This window comes from Trichechus manatus, unplaced genomic scaffold (genome assembly GCF_000243295.1).
Source record: "Trichechus manatus latirostris isolate Lorelei unplaced genomic scaffold, TriManLat1.0 scaffold00170, whole genome shotgun sequence".
Classification (NCBI taxonomy): domain Eukaryota; kingdom Metazoa; phylum Chordata; class Mammalia; order Sirenia; family Trichechidae; genus Trichechus; species Trichechus manatus.
Genome location: NW_004444106.1, coordinates 4,338,528 through 4,358,678, shown reverse-complemented (window position 1 = coordinate 4,358,678; position 20,151 = coordinate 4,338,528). Strand labels below are relative to the sequence as shown.

Below are 20,151 nucleotides of genomic sequence, written 5' to 3'. Positions count from 1 at the left end.
ACTTAGTCTCAACATCTAACAGACTCATAATAAATACTTGTTGAGTTAAAAATTAGCCTGAAAACATAACTGGAAGGTTAAAGGTGTGAAAGGAAATCCCCCAAACATAAGCCGTCTCAGAGCCCATGATGTGGATTAACTAAGCCTTTATCTTCCAGTTAAATAATCCAACTCCATTTTTTTTAATGGCCAGACATACACTAGATAATGGTGGGATGGCAGGTTGAAATAAACATGTTGATATGAATAATTTAACCTCGTTTTCCATCAGCATGCTTGTCTACTGTATTCCACAGGCAAGGCACCCTCTTGAAGTTTATACTTTGGGTGGAAAAGGCATCTTACTAATGATAAGAGAGCTTGGGTAGGGTGGGAGTCCCTGGGTGCTGCAAACAGTTAATGAGCTCAGGTGCTAACCAGAAAGTTAAAGGTTTGAGTCCACCCAGAGGTGCCTTGGAAGAAAGGCCTAACAACTTACTTCTGAAAAATCAGCCATCGAAAACCCAGTGGAGCACAGTTCTACTTTGACACACATGATGTCACCATGAGTCAGAGTCAAACTGACAGGCAACTGGTCTGTGTGAGTTGAGGGGAGGAGTCCACTCTTTTCCTGGTTTTTGTGGCATGGGTTATACTAGGTTGGGTTCATTCATTTATTTATTTACGGAACATTTACTCAGCTTCTCCAAAAGCCAAGCAAGTTAACAGGTGCTGGAATGACAGCTCCTCATGACTTAATGCTATAATAGTGCTGCTGCATGCTTGCTCCACAAAGTCAAAGAGGAAACATTAGTTATGGGATTCATTTACATGTGATAGAGATTCAGGTTTAAAAAAAATAAAAAAAAGATCAATCTTGCACCTGATAAATTCTAAGTAGAAGGTTAATCTTGTCCATCTGGTCTTAGACCACTGTTGAAAGGACAAAAGTTTACACAAAGATAAGCCAGCTAGATCCTTTCCTCACCCCTGGTCTTTCGAGGCTCCTGCTCTGGGGATGGACACACAGACTCCAAGGACATCTGTGCAAGAAACTTCTCCACGGGCTGGGTCCAGTCTCCGATGCTATTCCAACTCTGAGATCTTTTCTAAAATTTCTTCTGGACACGGCACAAGGGATAGACAGTCACTTAAGGCAAGGGTGACGCTGTCCCAAGACAGACTTCCAACCTAGAAAGCATTCGAAGCTTTATTCTTTCTCCAGGCACGATGGGCAAAAGCAACGACCCATGACCGCTCGCGACGGTCGTGGCCGAGCCGAGGTGCAGCCAAACCATTAGAAATGCCAAGAGCGGCCTCTGGCCGCCGGCGGGCGGGCGCGGCTCCCCGACCTGCGCTGTCCACTCAGAGACCTGGACATGACGACACTCACCCTACCCTGTAAGCAGGGAAGGGCACACTAGCCTGGACACTGAGCAGGGTTCCTATAGCCTCACCCAATCCCACCAGGAGTCCCGGACGCTAGGGCTCTGCCGCTTCTCTCAGCCAGTTCTTCGCCTCAGACCGAGCTTCCGACCACGACTGCGCGGAGCCCTGGACCCTCCTACTCTGGGCGGGAGACGCTGAGCCCCTGACACTGTTTGAACCCGCTTCGCAGCGTGTCAGCGACTTCTGTCTCCAAGGAGAGGCAATTAGAAACTCGGGTTCCTCTGCACACACTTCCAGGTCCCATCTAGGCGTCTCGGAGGCCAAATCTCGGTCATGGGTTGTTCTCTGGTAGCCTCTAGGGGAGCTGGGTCAAGGTTCTCCCACTGGCTGCGGATACAGAGGGGCGGGGGACTCCGTCGGCATTTGCCCTTCCCTGCCGAGGGAGTGAGGAGCTCTGGTGGCACGGCAGTTGGGTTTGCCTGCTAACCAAAAAGTCGGCAGTTCTAACCCGCCAGCTGCTCCTTGGAAACCCTATGGGGCAGTTCTACTCTATCCTAAAGGGTCGCTGAGTCAGAATCGACTCGACGGCAACGGGTTTGGTTGGTTTTTTTTTTTTTTTTTAAGGAGAGTGAAAACCAAAAACCAAACCCGTTGCAGTCGAGTCGATTCCAACTCATAGCGACCACTATAGGAGAGTAGAACTGCCCCATAGTTTCCAAAGACTGCCTGGTGGATTCAAACTGCCGACCTTTTGGTTAGCAGCCGTAGCTCTTAATCACTACGTCACCAGGATTTCCAGACGGGAGTGAAGGAAGATGGAAATCGCTTGAGTGGGCCTAGACTCTTCTGTAATTTGGTTGTTTCCTTCTTTCTTCCCCTCACTGTCCCGCATGCTCCCCATTTGGCTTCTCCCTCCCTGGGCGAACTCCTGTGCCGTTTTACCACTCTTCTCCACTTCCATTCGTCATGATCACAAGGCAGGCGGATTCTGCTGGACCTCTTTATCCATCACCTCAGTCCAACCTAACCTCTCTTTAATCCTTCAACCCAGCCCCTCCCAGCTTTGCCAAAGGGAAAATAAAATAACAAGGAATATATTAGTACCAATGGGCTGAAAGATGAAGAAAAACTTATTAAAGGTCAAGATCTAAATAGCTTGCTGCACCTAAGAGATGGGTTTTCCAAAGGCAGATACGATTTGTTGAAGACAGAGCACAAAAAGAAAAAAGTTAAAGATATCAGTTGTTCATAAGGGGAGTTTCCTGCTAAACGCAGAAGTAACAGCTACCAGTTAATGAGCATTTAAGCTGACATTATTTCATTAATCCTCATGACAATCCTATGAAGTTGGTACTTTTTACTATTTTATATGCCAGAAGCTGCGGTTAGTAAGCAATAGAAGCAGCATTTGAACTCTGGCCTGTTCAAACCAGAGCTCAGGCGTCTATTACCACCTATGAAGGACAGTGGAGGAAGACTGTGTGATTTGTTAATCGAGCAGTTAAGATACAAGAAAAACACTTCTAATTATGCCCAAGTTGTAAAATTACAAACCTGAATGAAATACAAATATGAGGTTAACTATTTTCTAAAAGTGAAGAACGAATGGGAAGTATTAGTGAAAAGAAAAAAAAAGTTCCAAGAGTATTTATTTTCTTGTTGAATTGTACAGGGCTCTGTCTGTTTGAAATCATAGTTTTGAATAAACATTGTTTCCTTCATACAGTCATATTTTGGAGTATAAAATACGATGCCATATGATACCAATGGAAGAAAGAAAGAAGACAGATGACAATTTGCTGAGTACGTCTCCAGAGGCAGTTCCTACCACAGTTCAAGATGTCTGATCATGTGTCTAGTCACATGTAAGTTTGCTAAATCCAGAGTATTCCTCCCTGGACAATGCTGGTCCTACACTACGAAGTGCTTGCTCATTAATTCCCTCTTTCTTAGGTTTTATGCTAACTATCCCTCTTCTATTATTGGTTGTTTTAATGTATTTGTATTAATAACTTTTTGAGCACTGTGTGTCCAGTACCTCTTACATTAATTATCCCATTTAATTTCCATAATGCTATTATTATCCACATTGTATAGGAAAGGACACTAGAGAGGTAACTAAAATTTCCAAGGTCACACAGCATAGCAAAGCTCAAACACAAGTATGTCTAACTCTAAAGACATTGTTTAGACTACTACTCTCATCTGTTTTAGTAGTCTTTAATCAATGGATAGTTTAATTCATTTGATTAAGTTAACTATATTTACTGGCTAGCACTGATTATCATGTTGTTCTTAGTGGCCATCAAGATGGCTCCAGTTCATGGCAACCATATGTACAACAGAACAAAACACTGCCCGGTCCTGCACCATCTTCACAATCGTTGGTATGCTTGAGTCCATTGTTGCAGCCACTGTGTATTTTGAGTGTCTTCCAACCTAGGAGGCTCATCTTCCAGCACTGTATCAGACAATCTTCTGCTGTGATCCATAGGGTTTTCATTGGCTAATTTCTGAAGATTGCCAGGCCCTTCTTCCTGATCTTAGTCTAGAAGCTCAGCTAAAACTGACCCATCATGAGTGACCCTGATGGTATTTATCAGTGGCATAGCTTCCAGCATCATAGCAGCACATAAGCCACCACAGCAGGACAAACTGACAGACAGGTGGTGAACTAATTATCATAGTGCCTGGCAATTGTATTACTGAATGAATGAATGGATGAATGGCAAGATTACATTTTTAGATGCAGAAATTCCATTGTGCTTTACTGAGATGACACTCTAGGGACTTCATCCGAACTTTGTTCTTAAACCTCCTCAGTTATCCATGTACTATTTCCTAAGGTGAGGAATTTCTCCAAAGAGCTCACCTATTCATTACCTTGAAAATGCCACATTTTCGTTTGTAGGCCTTTTGACGTGCTATCCCCTTTGCTTAAAATAATCTCCCTGCTTCTCCCCCAGTGTTCCTCATCTCTCCAGTCTACCCCTATCAACTCTTTTGCTCAAGCCAAAAGCCTAGAAAACAAACTTGATTGTTCCTATTACCTACTGCTTTGTTGAACTGGGGTAGTATAACTGGTGATAGTAAACCTTGGTAAGGACACATGAGCATTTGAGCAACCTCTAGTTACCAGAAGAAATTAAGAGCCCATTTGGGGAATAGTAAGTTTGAGAAGTGGAAATCTAGTGCTAGAAAGGGTGATGTCTTAGCAGGAAATATCAACTTGGGAGCTTCATCCTATGGCCTACCATTCTCAAAATTCTTTAAGTCTGTTTCAAGGATGGGGTTTGACCAGTCCTTAAAAACAACAACAACAACAACAACAAAAAAAAACAACTAATGTTCTAGCTCTCTCCTGGCAGCCCAAAGAACTCTGGGAGCATTTTAAATCAGTTAGCAAACTGATAATACTGAATCGTTGGAGACGCAATAGAGAATGAAGAGCATCAGAGACAATGTCCCTTCTCTGGGTTATGTGTCTAATACCAACATCATAATGATGGAAAGTTTTAGAGTCAAACATAACTTAATTTAACCCATTAACCTGCTGTGTGACTCTAACAAGTTCTTTAACTTCTCTACATTTCAGTTCCTCTGTAAACTGGAGATATCTCCCTTGCAGTTGCTATTGGAATTAAGTTGAATGTGTACATACACGTAAGTGTGTCTAAGTAGGTATGTAAATAAAATACTCCTTAGCTATTAGATTTCTTCTCTTCTCTCCCCTTCAAGACCAAAAAGCATTTACTAAGGATATAAATTCATATTATATTGAACCAATTTAATATCAGCTTAAAGTGGAAAGATCCTTGCCCTCAAGAGTTATTTTGGTTTCTCATTTTTTTAAATGCATTTTATTTATTAAGAAAACACATTCTGCCTAGTTCTACTGAAACCTAAACTAGTTTATGTACTGTCTATACCCTAATCGAATAACCCTTTAAATTCTAAACATTCAGCCACTGTTCTAGAAGTTTGTAAAAGAATAATGTTTGTATCTCTACAAAGAGTGATCCACTCTTGATGTGAAGCAGGTTTCAGGGAGAAACTGCATCATAGGCAATAAGGTGATTTCAAGATTCCAAAATGTTCTGGCTAAGGCCCTCAGATTTTGTTTGAAATAGATTCTCAGAATATCAAATGCACCTTTATTCAAGTACAAAAGCACATTCCTAAACCAAATGCATACATGTGACTTTTACATATTCTACTATTAAGAGATTGCTCACTCCTGTTTCACAGTTACCGTAAGTGACTATTGGCCTCTATTAGGGTGCATGTTCATCAACAGAAAGAAACATGCATTGTTCATTTAGATCAATTTCATTTACAGTCTTACCTTGCCCTGGTGAAATTCTATACTTGCTGATAGCAAAAAGATAAAACATAGTGGCAGAACTATCTTAGAGATTTGCCACAAAAGGTTTACAGACTAAGCAATAAATTTTTGTTTGTTGAAGATTCCTAATGAGTATTATGATACCATCAGAACTATGAAGACCTCAATTGTTACACTGACAATTAGAATTTTAAATAACATTTGTCTTATTCACAAACTACTGTGAAGCTTAAGATGGAAAAATATAAAAAAAACCTTTGATATCACCTAAAGAATCACAAACTCTTACTAGGTGTATGACCCAAAAACCCACTGCCATTGAGTCGATTCTGACTTATAGCAATCCCATAAGGTTTCCAAGGCTGTAAAATCTCTACGGAAGCAGACTGCCACATCTTTCTCCCGCGGAGCCGCTGGTGGTTTCACACTTCCGAACTTTCAGTTAGCAGTCAATTGCTTTAACGACTGTGCCACCAGGACTCAGTGACCCTGAATTCTACAGCCATCTGTGATCACTTTTATCAATCAAAAAAGCCATGTTCCTTTATATGGTCTAGATTCTAGTTTAAAAAAAAAAAAAGTGATGAAGAATAAGCAATTATACATAAAGTCCCCAGTCTTCAAATACTGAACTGGATTGATGAGGAATGATTGTAGGGGGGAGGGGAGGAAGTGGAGATCCAACAGATAATAGAGTAATCCCATACACAATAGTGGAACAATTTGCCACTCTTCTTGAAATACTGTCTCTAGAGACATTACATAAGAAAGCAACATCTTTGTTGGAAGGTTGCATTCCCTTATGAAACTCTCTGATTTTTTCAACTTGTTTTGCCCTATCAAAAGCAAACCTGAGCATTCTACTAGCCTTCAAAAGAAACATAAAAAAGATTTCTAAACTTAGGCATGCAAAACAGGCAATACATGAATGCAGCTGGGCCTTGTCTCCCTGTGTCCTTATCATCTCTTCTGGAGGGCTGTGAATGCAGACACAGACAAGGCAGCTAAGAAATCAGGCATCAACTGAAAACGTTTCAGCTTCCTGCCCCAGATGCAGGGGAGACAGAATACTTCATGCTCATCCATAGACAGGATACTGAAACCCAATTATTTTAAAAGATGCTTTGCTTTAGGAAAGAAGACACCAGAACAGTAACATCAATTAAGGACAGTATCCCTGCTGGTAAAAATCTTAAAGCTAGGAAACTATCACTTAAATGTGCTTAATGGAGAAATCGACATGAACTCAAATGTGGCTGGAAAGGCATAAGACATAGTTCTTAGAAAAGAGCAAGCCTAAGAGTCTGTTTAGAGAGAACCTGGGTTGGGAGCAGCAGAAAAAACTCAATGAGCTCCCTTCCAGAGGTTGATGTGTTTTAACATTGGTGCGTTAATATTAGCACAGGGAAGTTGTGAACAGTAAGAACCAATTTCAGGAAAAATAAATGTTTACAGTCTATATTAAAATAAAAATAGCTTAAGCAAGTCCCATAATTAAAGTGTATATACTCACTTAAAACATCTATTATATTAAAGTAAAAGAATGCCATAAGAAACAGCACTGCACCCACGAGTCATTCCTCAGGCTAGATTCTTCTGCAATGAATAAGATCGGGACTATGCACTACTGATTTCATATCCAAATAATCAACAATTTTCTCTCCAACATGAGTTTCGTGATGCTGAGTAAAGCCTTAAATATGGTGGTAAATTTTTCCATTTGCATTACATCAGACTCTCATCTGGTATGGATATCATTTGCTGATGTCAGATGTATCTTAGCTGAAAGCAGAGAATACCAGAAAGATGTTTATTGTGTTTTATTGACATGCAAAGGCACTCAACTGTGTGGATCATAATAAATTATGGATAACGTTGCGAAGAATGGGAATTCCAGAACACTTAATTGTGCTCATGCGGAATCTGTGCTTAGACCAAGAGGCAGGTGTTAGAACAAAGGGATACTGCATGGTTTAAAATCAGAAAAGGTGTGCACCAGGGTTGTATCCTTTCACCATATCTATTCAACCTGTATGCTGAGCAAATAACCAGAGAAGCTGGACTATATGAAGAACAATGCAGCATCAGGATTGGAAGAAGGCTCATTAACAACCTGCGTTATGCAGATGACACAACCTTGCTTGCTGAAAGTGGAGAGGACTTGAAGCACTTACTGATGAAGATCAAAGACTACAGCCTTCAATATGTATTATACCTCAGTACAAAGAAAACAAAAATCCTCACAACTGGACCAATAAGCAACATCATGATAAATGGAGAAAAGATTGAAGTTGTCAAGGATTTCATTTTACTTGGATCTACAATCAACGCCGATGGAACCAGCAGTCAAGTAATTAAACAACGTATTGCATGGGCAAATCTGGTGCGAAAGACCTCTTTAAAGTGTTAAAAAGCAAAGATGTCACTTTGAGGACTAATGTGCGCCAGGCCCAAGCCATGGTATTTTCAATCACCTCATATGCTGCACAAGCTAGACGATGAATAAGAAGACTGAAGAATTGATGCCTTTGAATTACAGTGTTGGGGAAGAATATTGAATATACCAGACTACCAGAAGAATGAATAAACCGATCTAGGAAGAACTACAGCCAGAATGCTCCTCAGAAGTGAAGATGGTGAGGCTTTGTCTCATGTACTTTGGACATGCCATCAGGAGGGACCAATTCTTGGAGAAGGACATCATGCTTGATAAAGTAGAGGGGTCAGCAAAAAAGAGGAAGACCTAATGAGATGGACTGACACAGTGGATGAAAGAATGGACTCAAATATAGCAATGACTGAGGATGGCACAGGACCAAGCAGTGTTTCATTCTATTGTACACAGAGTCGCTCTGAGTCAGAACTGACTCAAGGGCACCTAACAACAACATGATGGATATTCTGGTGGTGAAAAAGACTTGAACTCCAACTGAAAGATCTGTCACATCTCAAATGACTTCTGGGTATGGATTCCTTGATAGGGAATGAGGGTTTATGACTGAATCTCCACACCACCACCACCACCCCCCGCCCCCTGCCATACACACATTACATTTATAGTCTTTCCACACAGCATGAATTTGATGAACAAGGTACATAACTGCTTTGACGGAAGGCTTTTTTCCTTTCTTTCCGTTATTGGATTTTTTTTCCGTTTTGATTTTTCCATTGTTGCTTAGGTTTAAAAAAAAAAAAAGCATGAAGCTTTCAACACAGTCATAGGTTTTCTCACTGGAATGGAGCTGCAGGTGTCAATGAAGAGTTTAACACTGACTAAAAGCTTTCCTATATTTGTCACTCATAGGCTCTCTCTCTGGTGTAAATTCTCTGATGCTGAAGAATGAGCGGACTACGTTCAGTCCATATGTGACTTTTCCGTAAGGTGGAACTCTTAGATGTTGAATAAGACCTGAACTTTGACTAAATGCCTCCCCACATTCACTACATTCATAAGGTTTCCCTTTGGTATGAATTCTTTGATGTTGAATAGAGTTAGCTCTCTGACTGAAGTTCTTTCCACTTGCATCTCAATCAAAGACTTTTTCTCTGGCGGGGACTTCTTGCTTCAGGATATGACCAGAGCTATGACTAAAACTTCCCTCATAAGCATTCCATTCATATGATTTATTTTTTCTATGAATTCTGTGATGCTGAACAAGGCATGAAAGATTTGATTGAAGGCTTTCCCACATTCATTACATTCCTATGGTCGCTCTCCCATATGAATTCTTTGATGCTGAACAAGATGTGAATTCAATCTGAAGTCTTCACATATATAGGGCTTTTTTTATGAAATGAATTCCTTAATGCTTAATAAAGACAACCTACAGTCATTGGACTCACAGGATTTCTCTCCAGTGTGGACCCTCTGATTTTCAATTAGCTATGAAGTTATGACAGAAGTCACTGCCACGTACAGTACACTTACAGGGCCTTTCTCTACTGTGAATTCTCTGATGCTGAGTCAGCTATACACTATGACTGAAGACTCTTTCACAATTGCTACATTTATAAGATTTTGCTCTGGTATGAATTCTCTTATGCTGAATTATGTCTGAGCTCTGACTATGGGGTTTATCAGATGCTTCACATTTATAGGGCTTTTCTTTCGGGTGTATTCTTTTATGTAGAATAAGATTTAAGCTTTGACTGAAAGATTTTTCACATCCTTTATATTTGTAGGTTTTTTTCTCTAGTATGAATTCTCTGATGTCTAGTAAGGGCTGAGCTCTGATGAAAGATTTTCCCGCATGCATCACATTTATAAGATTTCTCAGTGGTAGGAATACTTTCATATTTACTAAGATGGGAGATATCCATTAAGCCTTCCTTAGATTCACTACTCTGAAAATTATGTGTTAGATTTATTTGTGTTCAATAGCAACTGAATTCTGGTTGAGGCTCATGTCATACTTACATTTGTCATATTCTCTATTCTAAGAACTCTCTCTACTGTATCAAGGCTAAAGTCCAGAGTGAAGCATCTCTCAGGTTCATTACATTCACTGCTTTTCTTGCTGGTGAAGGTTTTCATGCTGATTGCTATTTTACTAAACTTTCTCTCCAGGGAGAGAAATTTCCTTAAAACTTCCTGAAGCCTTTCTAACCTCTCCTCAGGTTTACATACTTCTCTGGTCTCCGGAACTTGAGCAATATCCTGGTTGAGCCTTCCTACTCTCACCTTGTATGAATGTATTTCTGAAATTTTCTGCTTAGGAATCAACAATTTGTTCTCTTCACTGGTGTCTCCATCTGATACATAAATAGAAAATGCAAATATAATCTGTACCCTGTGCTTAGAATAAGAAAACTTAGAAAGGAGAAAACAAAATAAGCTAGTATCTACCAGGATAAGACAAGTTTATTTGCTCTGAAAAATAGCCACAAAATCTCAGCAACAGATGAAGTGCATGAACAGAAGCAGTAAGGTAGGATTCAGATGGCTCAGGGTGTAGTAGAAACAGATGGCACGGTCAGCAGGGTAAGAAGATAACCAATTGGGTGATTCAAAGGAGATTAATAGGGGAATAGTTCAAAACAAATATATGTAAGCAACTTGAACAGGGACCTCATACAACCGTGGATAATCAGGAACTAAACAGAGTCAAACTGAAGGGAAAAGGAAGGAGCTCTTCATTCTGACTATCAGAGAAACTACAACTTGTCTCAACAGTTGGACTTTACTTTCCTACTAATTCTATCTGATTGATTTTGCCTTACTTACCTGAGAAGCTGTCTCTTTAAGACTTCTCTATTCTTAGTTTCCAGATCAAAGACCTGTAGATCTTGCTCCAGCTGGGAGATCCCATCAGGCTTGAAAAATGGGAATCCTGCTCATAGAGAAGGAAACGGGATGTGGCAATCTCTCTCCAGATGTTATACTAGCCCCGTTTTCTTTCAACTAGTGGTTAATGGAGAGAAGGTAAATCCTTAGAACACATTAGGAAGGCCAAGAGAGTGAGAAGGGCAAAGATCCTCTACAAAGGTCTCTTATTTGTATTCTGCAAAGAGGTGTGTTAAGGGGCAAACTGATGACTTGGGAGCAGAAGTAGTCATTCAAACATTACTCAGACAAGAGATTTGTGAATGGGTGTGTACCTATCTTTACAGAAGTTATTATTACCACTTCTCATTTCTTGTCTAAAGATCAATCTTTCTATTGGACCTGGTCAACAACTATCAAAATGGAGGTCATCAAAATATAACTCTGCTGGACTGGAGAAAGGAGCATACTCAAGCACCTGTTGTATGGTGAGCTAAAATGCAGCAAGAGAAACAGTGAAGACTGAATAAATATCCCAAGGATCAATCTCAAGAAACAATTAGCTTCAGTGCACGTAAGAAAACAGAGTAATATGATACATCCTTACTTATTAGAAGCTTACGCTCTTGTTTATTCAAGAAACATTATGGAGCGTCTCCCATATGCAAAGTATATAGGGCATAAAGAGCCCTAGTAAATATAGTCCATCCCCTCAAGGACCTTACACTCTTAACTGCAGAGATAGATGTACATAACTAACTCTAATACAATATAGTGAGGAAAGTGTAATAAAAGTGCATCTTCACATAACATAGCCTTTATATGGCTTGCAAAATGGACTGGTAGGACCTAAATCTCTTTTAAAGCAAAAGCAACAGGCAGTCTAATTCTGAGAGGGCAAAACTATTATAGTATCAATGTGTTCTGCCCAGAAAGCTTCTAGTAACATACACACAAGATCTAGCTCAAGGCCCTCATCTCCATAAAGCTTTCTCTCCATCTGCTGAATGTTTACAAAATTTATTATTTGCTCTTTTTATACAGACCCATCACCATATAACAGAGTTTATGGTTTTTAAAAATTAGTTTCACATATTATCATCTCTACTTGATACATAAACCCTTTGATAGCAGGGACCATGTTATCTTGTACTTGTTTTGATTCATGTATTTCACAGCTACTCATTGAGTGCCAACTTTGTGCCCAAATGTCAATATATAATGGCTTCCCAGTTTTTGGGTTTTTTTTTGGAGCCCTGGTGACACAGTGGTTAAGAGCTTGGCTGCTAACCAAAAGATTGGTGTTCAAATCCACCAGCTGCTCCTTAGAAACCCTATGGGGCAGTTCTATTCTGTCCTATAGGGTCACTATGAGTAAGAATCAATTCAATGGTAATGATTTGTTGTTTGTTTTTAACCCAATTTTTTATAAAGGGCATTGGGCCTGGAAAATATGATTAACCAGTAGTTGCCCCCTTTGGATCCCATGGTGACAGTTGATGAGCAAGGAGGTAAGAACATATATAAGGAAATCATTTACTGTGTTTCTGAATTCTTGCTGAACATTAACAGTCAATTCTCATTTTGGACACTAATTTAGCTAAAGTTCTCCACATCAAATAAAATAGTTTTGCAAGTTAATAAAAAAGTCAGTGTGGCATGAAGTAGCAAGTATTGTTCTCAGAATTTTGGTAGCATATTTTGCAACTTTTAGCTTTGAGATATTTATTAAGGTGTTCCAAATTTTGATAATCAAAACAAACTTTGGTTATTTAATCTATATCATCTGCACATAAAACATGTACACACAACAAAAAAAGACTGTCTTTATGTGGGATGAGGGGTTATTAGATTTTAGACTTGTGTTAGAGGTAAAGTAGGAAAGTATAAGAGAAAATGCCTAGCAGGCAGTTAGAGATACAAGACTGCAGTTTAGAAAAGAGAACGGGTTTGAGATAGAGACGTCAAGTAGCCTGTATCATAAATATCATTAAAATACTAAAGTAAGGTTTACCAAGCACTTGGTAGGTGCTGAGTACCATGCCAGGATTTTAAAGATTTTATTCATTTTAATACTCGGCATAACTTTATGAAACAGGAACTATTATTGTACTCATTTTACAAACGGAAAAACTAAGATTCAGAGAACTAACTTGCCCAAGGTCAAAGTAACTGGTGAAGCTAGGACTCAAACCCAAAGTCTTATTTCAGGACTTGGCTTTTAAGTACTCTTCTAGTAACAAGTAATGGTTGTGAATGAAATCAATTCCTCCCCAAAAAAACTGTACAGAAAGAGCAGAGCAGAAAGCCCAACATATTGACAATGGAGCAAAAGGTAAAAATAACAAAAGCAGGAGAAAAAGTGATTAGAACAATACATGAAGAACCAGGATCCAACAGATTTGAAATTGTGGAATTTTTCATTAAAAGAGATGCATTTAATTCAGAGAAATGAAAATCACTTTATAATAAAAATACAAACCCCTAGGCAATAGTCAGAGCAATATTCAATTTGAGGAAATCCCAATATAAAGAAACAATTTAGACACTCTCTCGAAATTTTTGCATTAAAAAACTGGTTTATAGTTCTATCACTTGAAATCCTTTCCAAAACATTTAGGTAACTACCATGAGCCAGGTACTTACACACATAATCTAATTTAATCCTTAGCACAACCCAGAAAGGTAGACCTTATTTTTCACGTTTTATAGATGAAGAAAATGAGTGTCAGATTAAACAACTTGCTAATGTATCACAGCTGGTAAGGGGAACCAGGTCTGATTCCACAGTCTACATCCTTTCCAATCTGTCACACTACCTGTCTCAGAAAGCATTAATGGCAGATATCCTGACACTGGCCTGCATACCTTTTTCCTAAATTTAACTCAAAACTCTATCCTTTAAAAATCTGCACTTGCTTTAAAATTTTCCCATTTAAAATGACTTGATTTAAACACTGACAATTTTCTAGTTAGACTTATTTTTAATTTAATTTGGTCTTTAAAAATAACATTTAAAATTCACCACTTACCAAGGCCCATTATCTGGTTTGTTGCTTGTACCAGACTCGTGCTAAGATTTTTATCCATCTAGACGCTTCCTGTCTTTCTTCCTGGTCCTTAACAAACATGTAAAATCTCTCCTTAGCAATATCTTTGTTTCACAGGTTATCTATTATATTGGATTTTACGCCTAGATTGTTTTATATGATTTTGTATCTTCTTGAATGCATGTCCTTTTTGGTCCCAAACTGTACAACCTTGTGCCTATGTCTCCAATTTATCATGGCTATTTGGAATTTTTCTTGTATCAGAGTACCAACCAGTTGCTGTTGACTCTGACTGATGGCAACTTCATGTGTGTCAGAGTAGAACTGTGGGTTTTCAATGGCTAATTTTTCAGAAGTAAATCTCCAGGTCTTTCTTCCAAGGAGCCTCTGGGTGGACTCAAACCACCAACTTTTGGTTAGTGGCTGAGCGTTTACCATTTGCACCACCCAGGGACTCCTCATCAGAGTACAGACAACCCATAAAAATATAAAAAACACCATACTTGTCTGGACTAATTGTCTTACAAGCACAATGGTGAAGAAAAAAAAAAAGCACAGGCTTCAAAGTCACAGCTAGGTCCCAATCCTAGCTCTGATCCTGAGCAGATCACTTCTCTGAGCCTCAGTTTCCTCATGCATAAAATAGGAAGAATAATATCTGCTCACAGTGTTATGGCAAGGATTAAATGAGACATGTACAGTATCTAATACATATTGGTTTCTCTGTAAACAGTAAATAGCTGTAGCAGTAAGACATTTTGTGCAAAATCACTTATCCTCCATGACATCAACTTCAAATAGCAAGGGATATGTACAAACATTACTGATTTATCAACCCACTTATCATCAACTAGAATTTTGATAACATGTTTCTAATGCCATCATGTAATAGGGTACCTGAGCAACTCAAGAAGCCCTGGTGACACAGTGATTAAGTGTTCAGCTGCAAGCCAAAAAGTCTGTGCTTCAAACCCACCAGCAGCTCCACGGGAGAAAGATATGGCAATCTGTTTCTGTAAAGATTACAGCCTTGGAAACCCTATGGGGCAGTTCTACTCTGTTCTATAGGGTCACTCTGAGTCAGAATCAACTCAACAGCAACAAGTATGCAACTCAACATCCGCATCCAGTTTCCTCTCCCGGCACAAAATCAGGTAACTTCCCTTCAAGTATGACCCAATGAGTTACTTGCTCATTGTTAATATGCTTCTTTTAAGAGCTGGTAATGAAAATTATGACTTTTTACCTTCTTTTTTACTGTTTCATCCAATTTTTTTATACTCTGTATATTTACTGTTACATACTGGAAGTACTTCACCAATGGGCTAAAGTTCTGACAAATACAATCTAATGGCATACTATACTATAAGACTGCATTAAACTGCTAAGAAATTTCTTTACTCCAAAAAGTAGACAGGTTAACTGTTGGAAATTCTGTAATTACGTAAAATTGACAGTAGTTTACAATTATATATCATTTTATAGTTTACAAAATTGTTAAATATATATTCAATTTGATACCCTGAAATAAAGAAATTTATTAACTCTTTTGCCCTCCCATTTCCCCTCCATCAAGGACAGGGCTAAGGAACACTTGATTAGGAAAGGTAACATAAATGTATCACTGAAAAGCACCACAAAGAATAAAGGGGAGGAAGGCAGGACCTTGGAGATAGCCACGGAGATTTAAAGAAGACTAGAACGTTAAATATGAGGAAAGCCCAGAGGTTGCAGCAGTTAGGCAATATAAAGGGCGGGTCACATACACTCCAAAAAAGGAGAGACACACAGCATATGTTCCACATTCTAAAATGACATGAAAAGATCATGACTGAAGAGGTGGAGTTGAACTTGGTGGTTTCTCAAAACACAAGGAGATGACCACCAACCGTGGTTTCTGAATAAACTGGGTTCAAAATGCATTGGGTTGCAACAGAAGCTTCCTTAGCCCTTTACATTAGAAAGTTAACAAAAGTCATTTGAGGGTTCGCAGTTTTACATAGTGGTGGCATCCTGGGGAGCGTCTATTCCATCGATCAAGTTTAATATCTTAACAATCGTGGAAACGGAGTTTCCGAGCAGGGATGAGCAATATTGATGGGAAGTCGATACTTGAGCCATCTCTTGGAGATTCCTGCTGAAAGGACTGCAAGGCTTTCTCCAGAGAAAGCACTTGCCTGGGTATGACTCAGGGCCGGGCAGGAATTCACATTATGTATCCGTGTGGTGGGAAGACGGAGAAGTATGCCTACAAAGAGCAAAGAGCCAGGAATGGAAAACACACTAAAAACTTTTCCCAGTGGACCGGCTGCCTCCCCAAGGATAAGAAGACCTCTTGAATCCTGAGTATAATCAAGACCAAGCAATGCCCTGGATGCCACCAGCACAGACAATGGAAAAAATACAAAAGGTGGAGGAGTATGAATATATAAATAAAAGGAAAAGAGTAGAAACAGAAGCAGGTAAAAAAAGGCAGAAAAAGGAGAACCGCTCACATCAAGGGGGTGCAAATACCCCCCCACCGATGCTTGTCTACAGCACTACAGGTTGCCTAATCTCAGTTACCTATTGTACCATTAAAAATGACAAAGGAGAAAAAAAAAAATGACAAAGGACAGACATGGTTTAAGAATCTTAGCATGGGGTAAATGTCTAAGACTTCTGCTGCCTTGCGTGCCGTCGCTTGGGATTACCATACTGTCTGGGTGATTCACTGAAATGTACTCAGTGAGTCATACCTTTAAACGAAGTCTGTCAAATTCTGCCTGCTTAAAGATGTATTTGGAGAAGATTAATTTTAGCTTATCTTTTAAAAACACATTTATTCTCCTAGGAAACTCTCAGATACAGGGGCACTGAGACAGCAGGGAGGAAAGTATCTGGTTGAGGGTTGGGAGGCCCTACAGTCTCTCCTATTTTAAAAAAAAAAAAAAGCAGAAGATAGGGAAGGTGCAAATTTAGGCAAAGCACAAGCAAGCTGCCCTTTTCTAACAGGGAACAGATGCTCCCCAAAGTAGGAAAGGTTAACTGGGGATAAGGAGTAGAATGTCTGTTCTTGAAACTTCCAAAGGAACCTTAATTATCCCACTCCAAGATGAGCCTAAAGATAATTAGGAGGTTCTGAAGACCTGAAATATCAGCCACACTCTACTGACTTTCTCAGATACCTCACATCTACTCAAAAATAAGAAAATCTTAATAGGTAAATTGAATAATAAGGAAAAGAGTCCTTACCCAGTGAGACCACGTTCCCATAATTCTCTAACATCACTTCTCTGTAGAGATCTCTCTGAACAGGGTCCAGGCATCCCCATTCCTCTCGAGTAAGGTACACAGCCACATCCTCGAATGTCACAAACTCCTGAAATAACACATCCTGGCTGCTCTGGGGAATAAACCCACTATAGCACCATGGCAAGAGAACGAAGATGACAGAGAGGGTGCCCAATGTGTATTTATGTTGGGGAGGATAGAGAACAGATTAAGACTTAGGGAATAAGACCCATAACGCTTTAAGATCTAAAAAGCACCCATCACAGCACCATGGACAAAGAACCGATATAGGGAAGAATCATAATTGCTTGTGTTGTCCGGGATACAGGAAGGTGGTTTGTGTAAGGTCCAGGTCTCTAAAGAGGATCAGTTCCCAAAGCGTGCTCTGCTATTGAAAAAAATTCCAGACAAGGTTTACAAATGGAATGAGCGAGAGGCCACACTCAATCAGCAGCAACAGTCCCTGAGAAAAAGCAGAGTGTCCTCAGCTCACCTGGTACCTCGCTGTCAGGAGTGCAGCTGCCTGGTCTCCTGGGCTTCCCGAGTGGGGAAGAGCAGGTACCTGGGGAACAGGTGGAGCTGAGGGAGGAGAAAGGAGCCAAGAGTGAGAGCAGCCCTTCCCCAGGGCTCCCTTACAGAAGGCTCCAGCCCAAGGAGAGTCAGTGGGACACTTCTTCACATCAACTAAACCAGTGAACACTTATCGGGTATCAGGTATGTCTACACATCTGCACCTACCTGTGTACAAGATTTTATTATGAAATTTCATATTTCACTTTATCCTCATGACATGACACTCGTCAAACAGAGGGGAAAGCACCATACCTGTTTTGCAGATGGGCAAGGCAAAGCATGAAGATCTGCAGCAACTTCTCCAGGACCATGGCTATTTAGAAGACTACTGACCCTTTCCTGTAAAATTTCATTAAGCCTTTCTCTTGTGAAGAGGCACTGTCTCTGCAACTAGTGTGTAAGGTCCCCAAGAACAAGGAACATTCATCCCTACAATCCTTTCCACACTCCGACAATGTCCCGTAGCACTTTACACAGTGTCATTCAACCTAACTCAGGTTATTTTAGGCTCTGGAGTTGGCCATAAATGATCTAAGGCACAATTCTTATAAAGCAAAAGAACAAGAGAGAACCAACTTATACAATAATAAAAATGTGACTATAACCTAATATACATATGTATACATTCATACAGACTTTGTGCTCAACCAAGGTATTAAATGGTTGCTTTCTTGGTCAAAATTTGATTAAGTCACAAACACTGCAATTGCAACAGAATGGCAGGTGGTAAAGCACACAAGGTCATCAAGGAATGAGAATCTAAATAAACAGAACAGGGGAAGAGACAGGCCCTAAATCCATGAGGAAGTGAGGAAAATCTAAAACTGAGAGCCAAGCAAGGATTGTGATGTGCAGTAAAAGGATCGTATCTTAGAAATTACTCTAGATGTGGTAAATGGGATGAAGTGAAGGTTGTGTGAGGGAAAGCAGCCAGAGCAGAGTGACTACCACTTTGCTTATTAAAGAAAAATGGGCTGTCCTTAATAGAGAGACCCAGACCCTTATCAGATGGGCCCAGATGGGGGCTGAATTAAGTCACATCTGTTCCTCCCTTCCAGATCTCCCTCTAGGGGCCATCTTCTTACTTATGTTATTGGCCTCTCTCATACCAGGCCCATGGGCCCCTCTATGCTCCCATTCTCCTGAACGTAAGCACTTTCTCTGCCTTACCCCCAGTGGGTCCCTGTTCCATGTCGGTCTCCTGTACGAACTGAGGCTCTGGGGACAGACCCTCAGACTGGGTGTCCAAAGACTGAAACTGGACCCTTGGTGATCCTGCTGCTTCCTGGACCAACATTTCCTCCATCCCTGTTCTGGAGAACAATGACCATCACTGTGGGATGAGATTAGGAAAAATTATTGTAATAAATTAAAATATCCCAACATTTTATACTCTCAGGACTTAGCAAAGTATCTTACACACTATAGATACTCATTAAAAAATAGTTGATAATTATTAATGACCCCAAAATAAACAACGGAAAGACAATTGAATATTATTCCATTTCAAATATTTAATAATCAAACCAAATGGCCAAGTAGTCAGGATTATTTCAACTCCACTAATATTACAGTCGCTATGAGTAGGAATCAACTTGACAGCAACGGGTTTGGTAGAGGTAACTGAGAATTTGTGATGTTTCCAAAAATCAAGACAGAATGATTTAAACAGGTAAAAATTTCTGTAGAAATTTAAAAACATCCAAGGCTCAGGTTTGTACCCAGAGAAATACGCAAATTATTATTACTCATCTCTTCTTAAAAGTAAGCCCCTAAGAATTTACTTGGTAACACTGTCAGCCCACTTTGAATTACTAAATAGTCTTAACTACAATAAAACACTTTGGGGAGACCCTCCGCTAACTCAGACAAGGCGAAGAGGCCTTTCTCCACAATCCCGAGAGCGACAGAAGAAGAGCTGCCATTCAAACAGGTTTTATTGCTGCCCTTTAAACCCAAGGCCGTGACAGAGTTCCGTTCTCCTTCCACAACCTTCAGAAAGGGGCCTCGCAGAGCCCTCTAACCTGGTCCTCAGAAGGCCTCTCCCGGCGCTGCCCTCCTCCCACTTCCCTTTTAGGCGAAAACAGTCCCAAACGGGCGTGTCGAGTCACACAGCTCCAGCTCACATTAGGGTACAGTCACCGGGTCCTGATGGTAGGGCCCTCAATCCGCGGGGCGTCGGAGAGAACCGGGACTGAAGACAAAAAAAAAACAAAACAGACTCTCCCACCCCAGCTTCCCTGATCGCCCCTAGGCACAGGAACCTCCGTCACCCGCTG

The 20,151-nt window shown here is 40.2% G+C and overlaps 2 protein-coding genes and 1 pseudogene across 7 annotated transcripts in view; all 3 read right to left on the bottom strand.

The window, feature by feature from the left end:
- The window catches only part of LOC101359494 (zinc finger protein 3-like), a 26,382-nt gene extending 11,966 nt beyond the window's left edge, over nucleotides 1-14,416 (bottom strand). The window contains exons 1-2 of one of the 5 annotated variants that reach the window (XM_023741075.1): nucleotides 14,009-14,416; nucleotides 968-1,170 (exon numbers count right to left, since the gene is read on the bottom strand). The gene's annotated coding sequence lies outside the window, so the exon portion shown is untranslated. Of the gene's footprint in view, nucleotides 1-967; nucleotides 1,756-10,937; nucleotides 11,033-14,008 lie in introns of those variants that run through there. The other 4 variants (XM_023741071.1, XM_023741072.1, XM_023741074.1 and 1 more) reach the window with 4 other exon arrangements.
- On the bottom strand, nucleotides 8,936-10,568 carry LOC111822396 (zinc finger protein 655-like; annotated as a pseudogene).
- Nucleotides 9,443-20,151, bottom strand: LOC101360096 (zinc finger protein 3-like). 2 transcript variants are annotated; one of them, XM_023741076.1, is made up of 4 exons: nucleotides 19,043-20,151; nucleotides 17,793-17,878; nucleotides 17,261-17,387; nucleotides 9,443-11,043 (listed from the first exon to the last, which is right to left on the bottom strand). In XM_023741076.1, the coding sequence occupies exons 1-4, from the start codon at nucleotides 19,176-19,178 to the stop codon at nucleotides 10,934-10,936; spliced, it is 459 nt and encodes a 152-aa protein (XP_023596844.1). In that variant the 5' UTR covers nucleotides 19,179-20,151; the 3' UTR covers nucleotides 9,443-10,933. The 2 variants fall into 2 exon arrangements, with proteins under 2 accessions (XP_023596844.1, XP_004386762.1); XM_004386705.2 differs by lacking the exon at nucleotides 9,443-11,043 and adding an exon at nucleotides 15,292-16,274.

Excerpts from the sequence above, each read along its gene's own strand:
- LOC101360096 (XM_004386705.2), bottom strand. The coding sequence starts at position 19,178 with ATGGAGGAAATGTTGGTCCAGGAAGCAGCAGGATCACCAAGGGTCCAG. Across the intron at positions 17,879-19,042 it reads GGAACAGGGACCCACTGGGG|CTCCACCTGTTCCCCAGGTA; the intron begins GTAAGGCAGAGA and ends CTCCTCCCTCAG. Across the intron at positions 17,388-17,792 it reads TCCTGACAGCGAGGTACCAG|GAGTTTGTGACATTCGAGGA; the intron begins GTGAGCTGAGGA and ends GTGTTATTTCAG.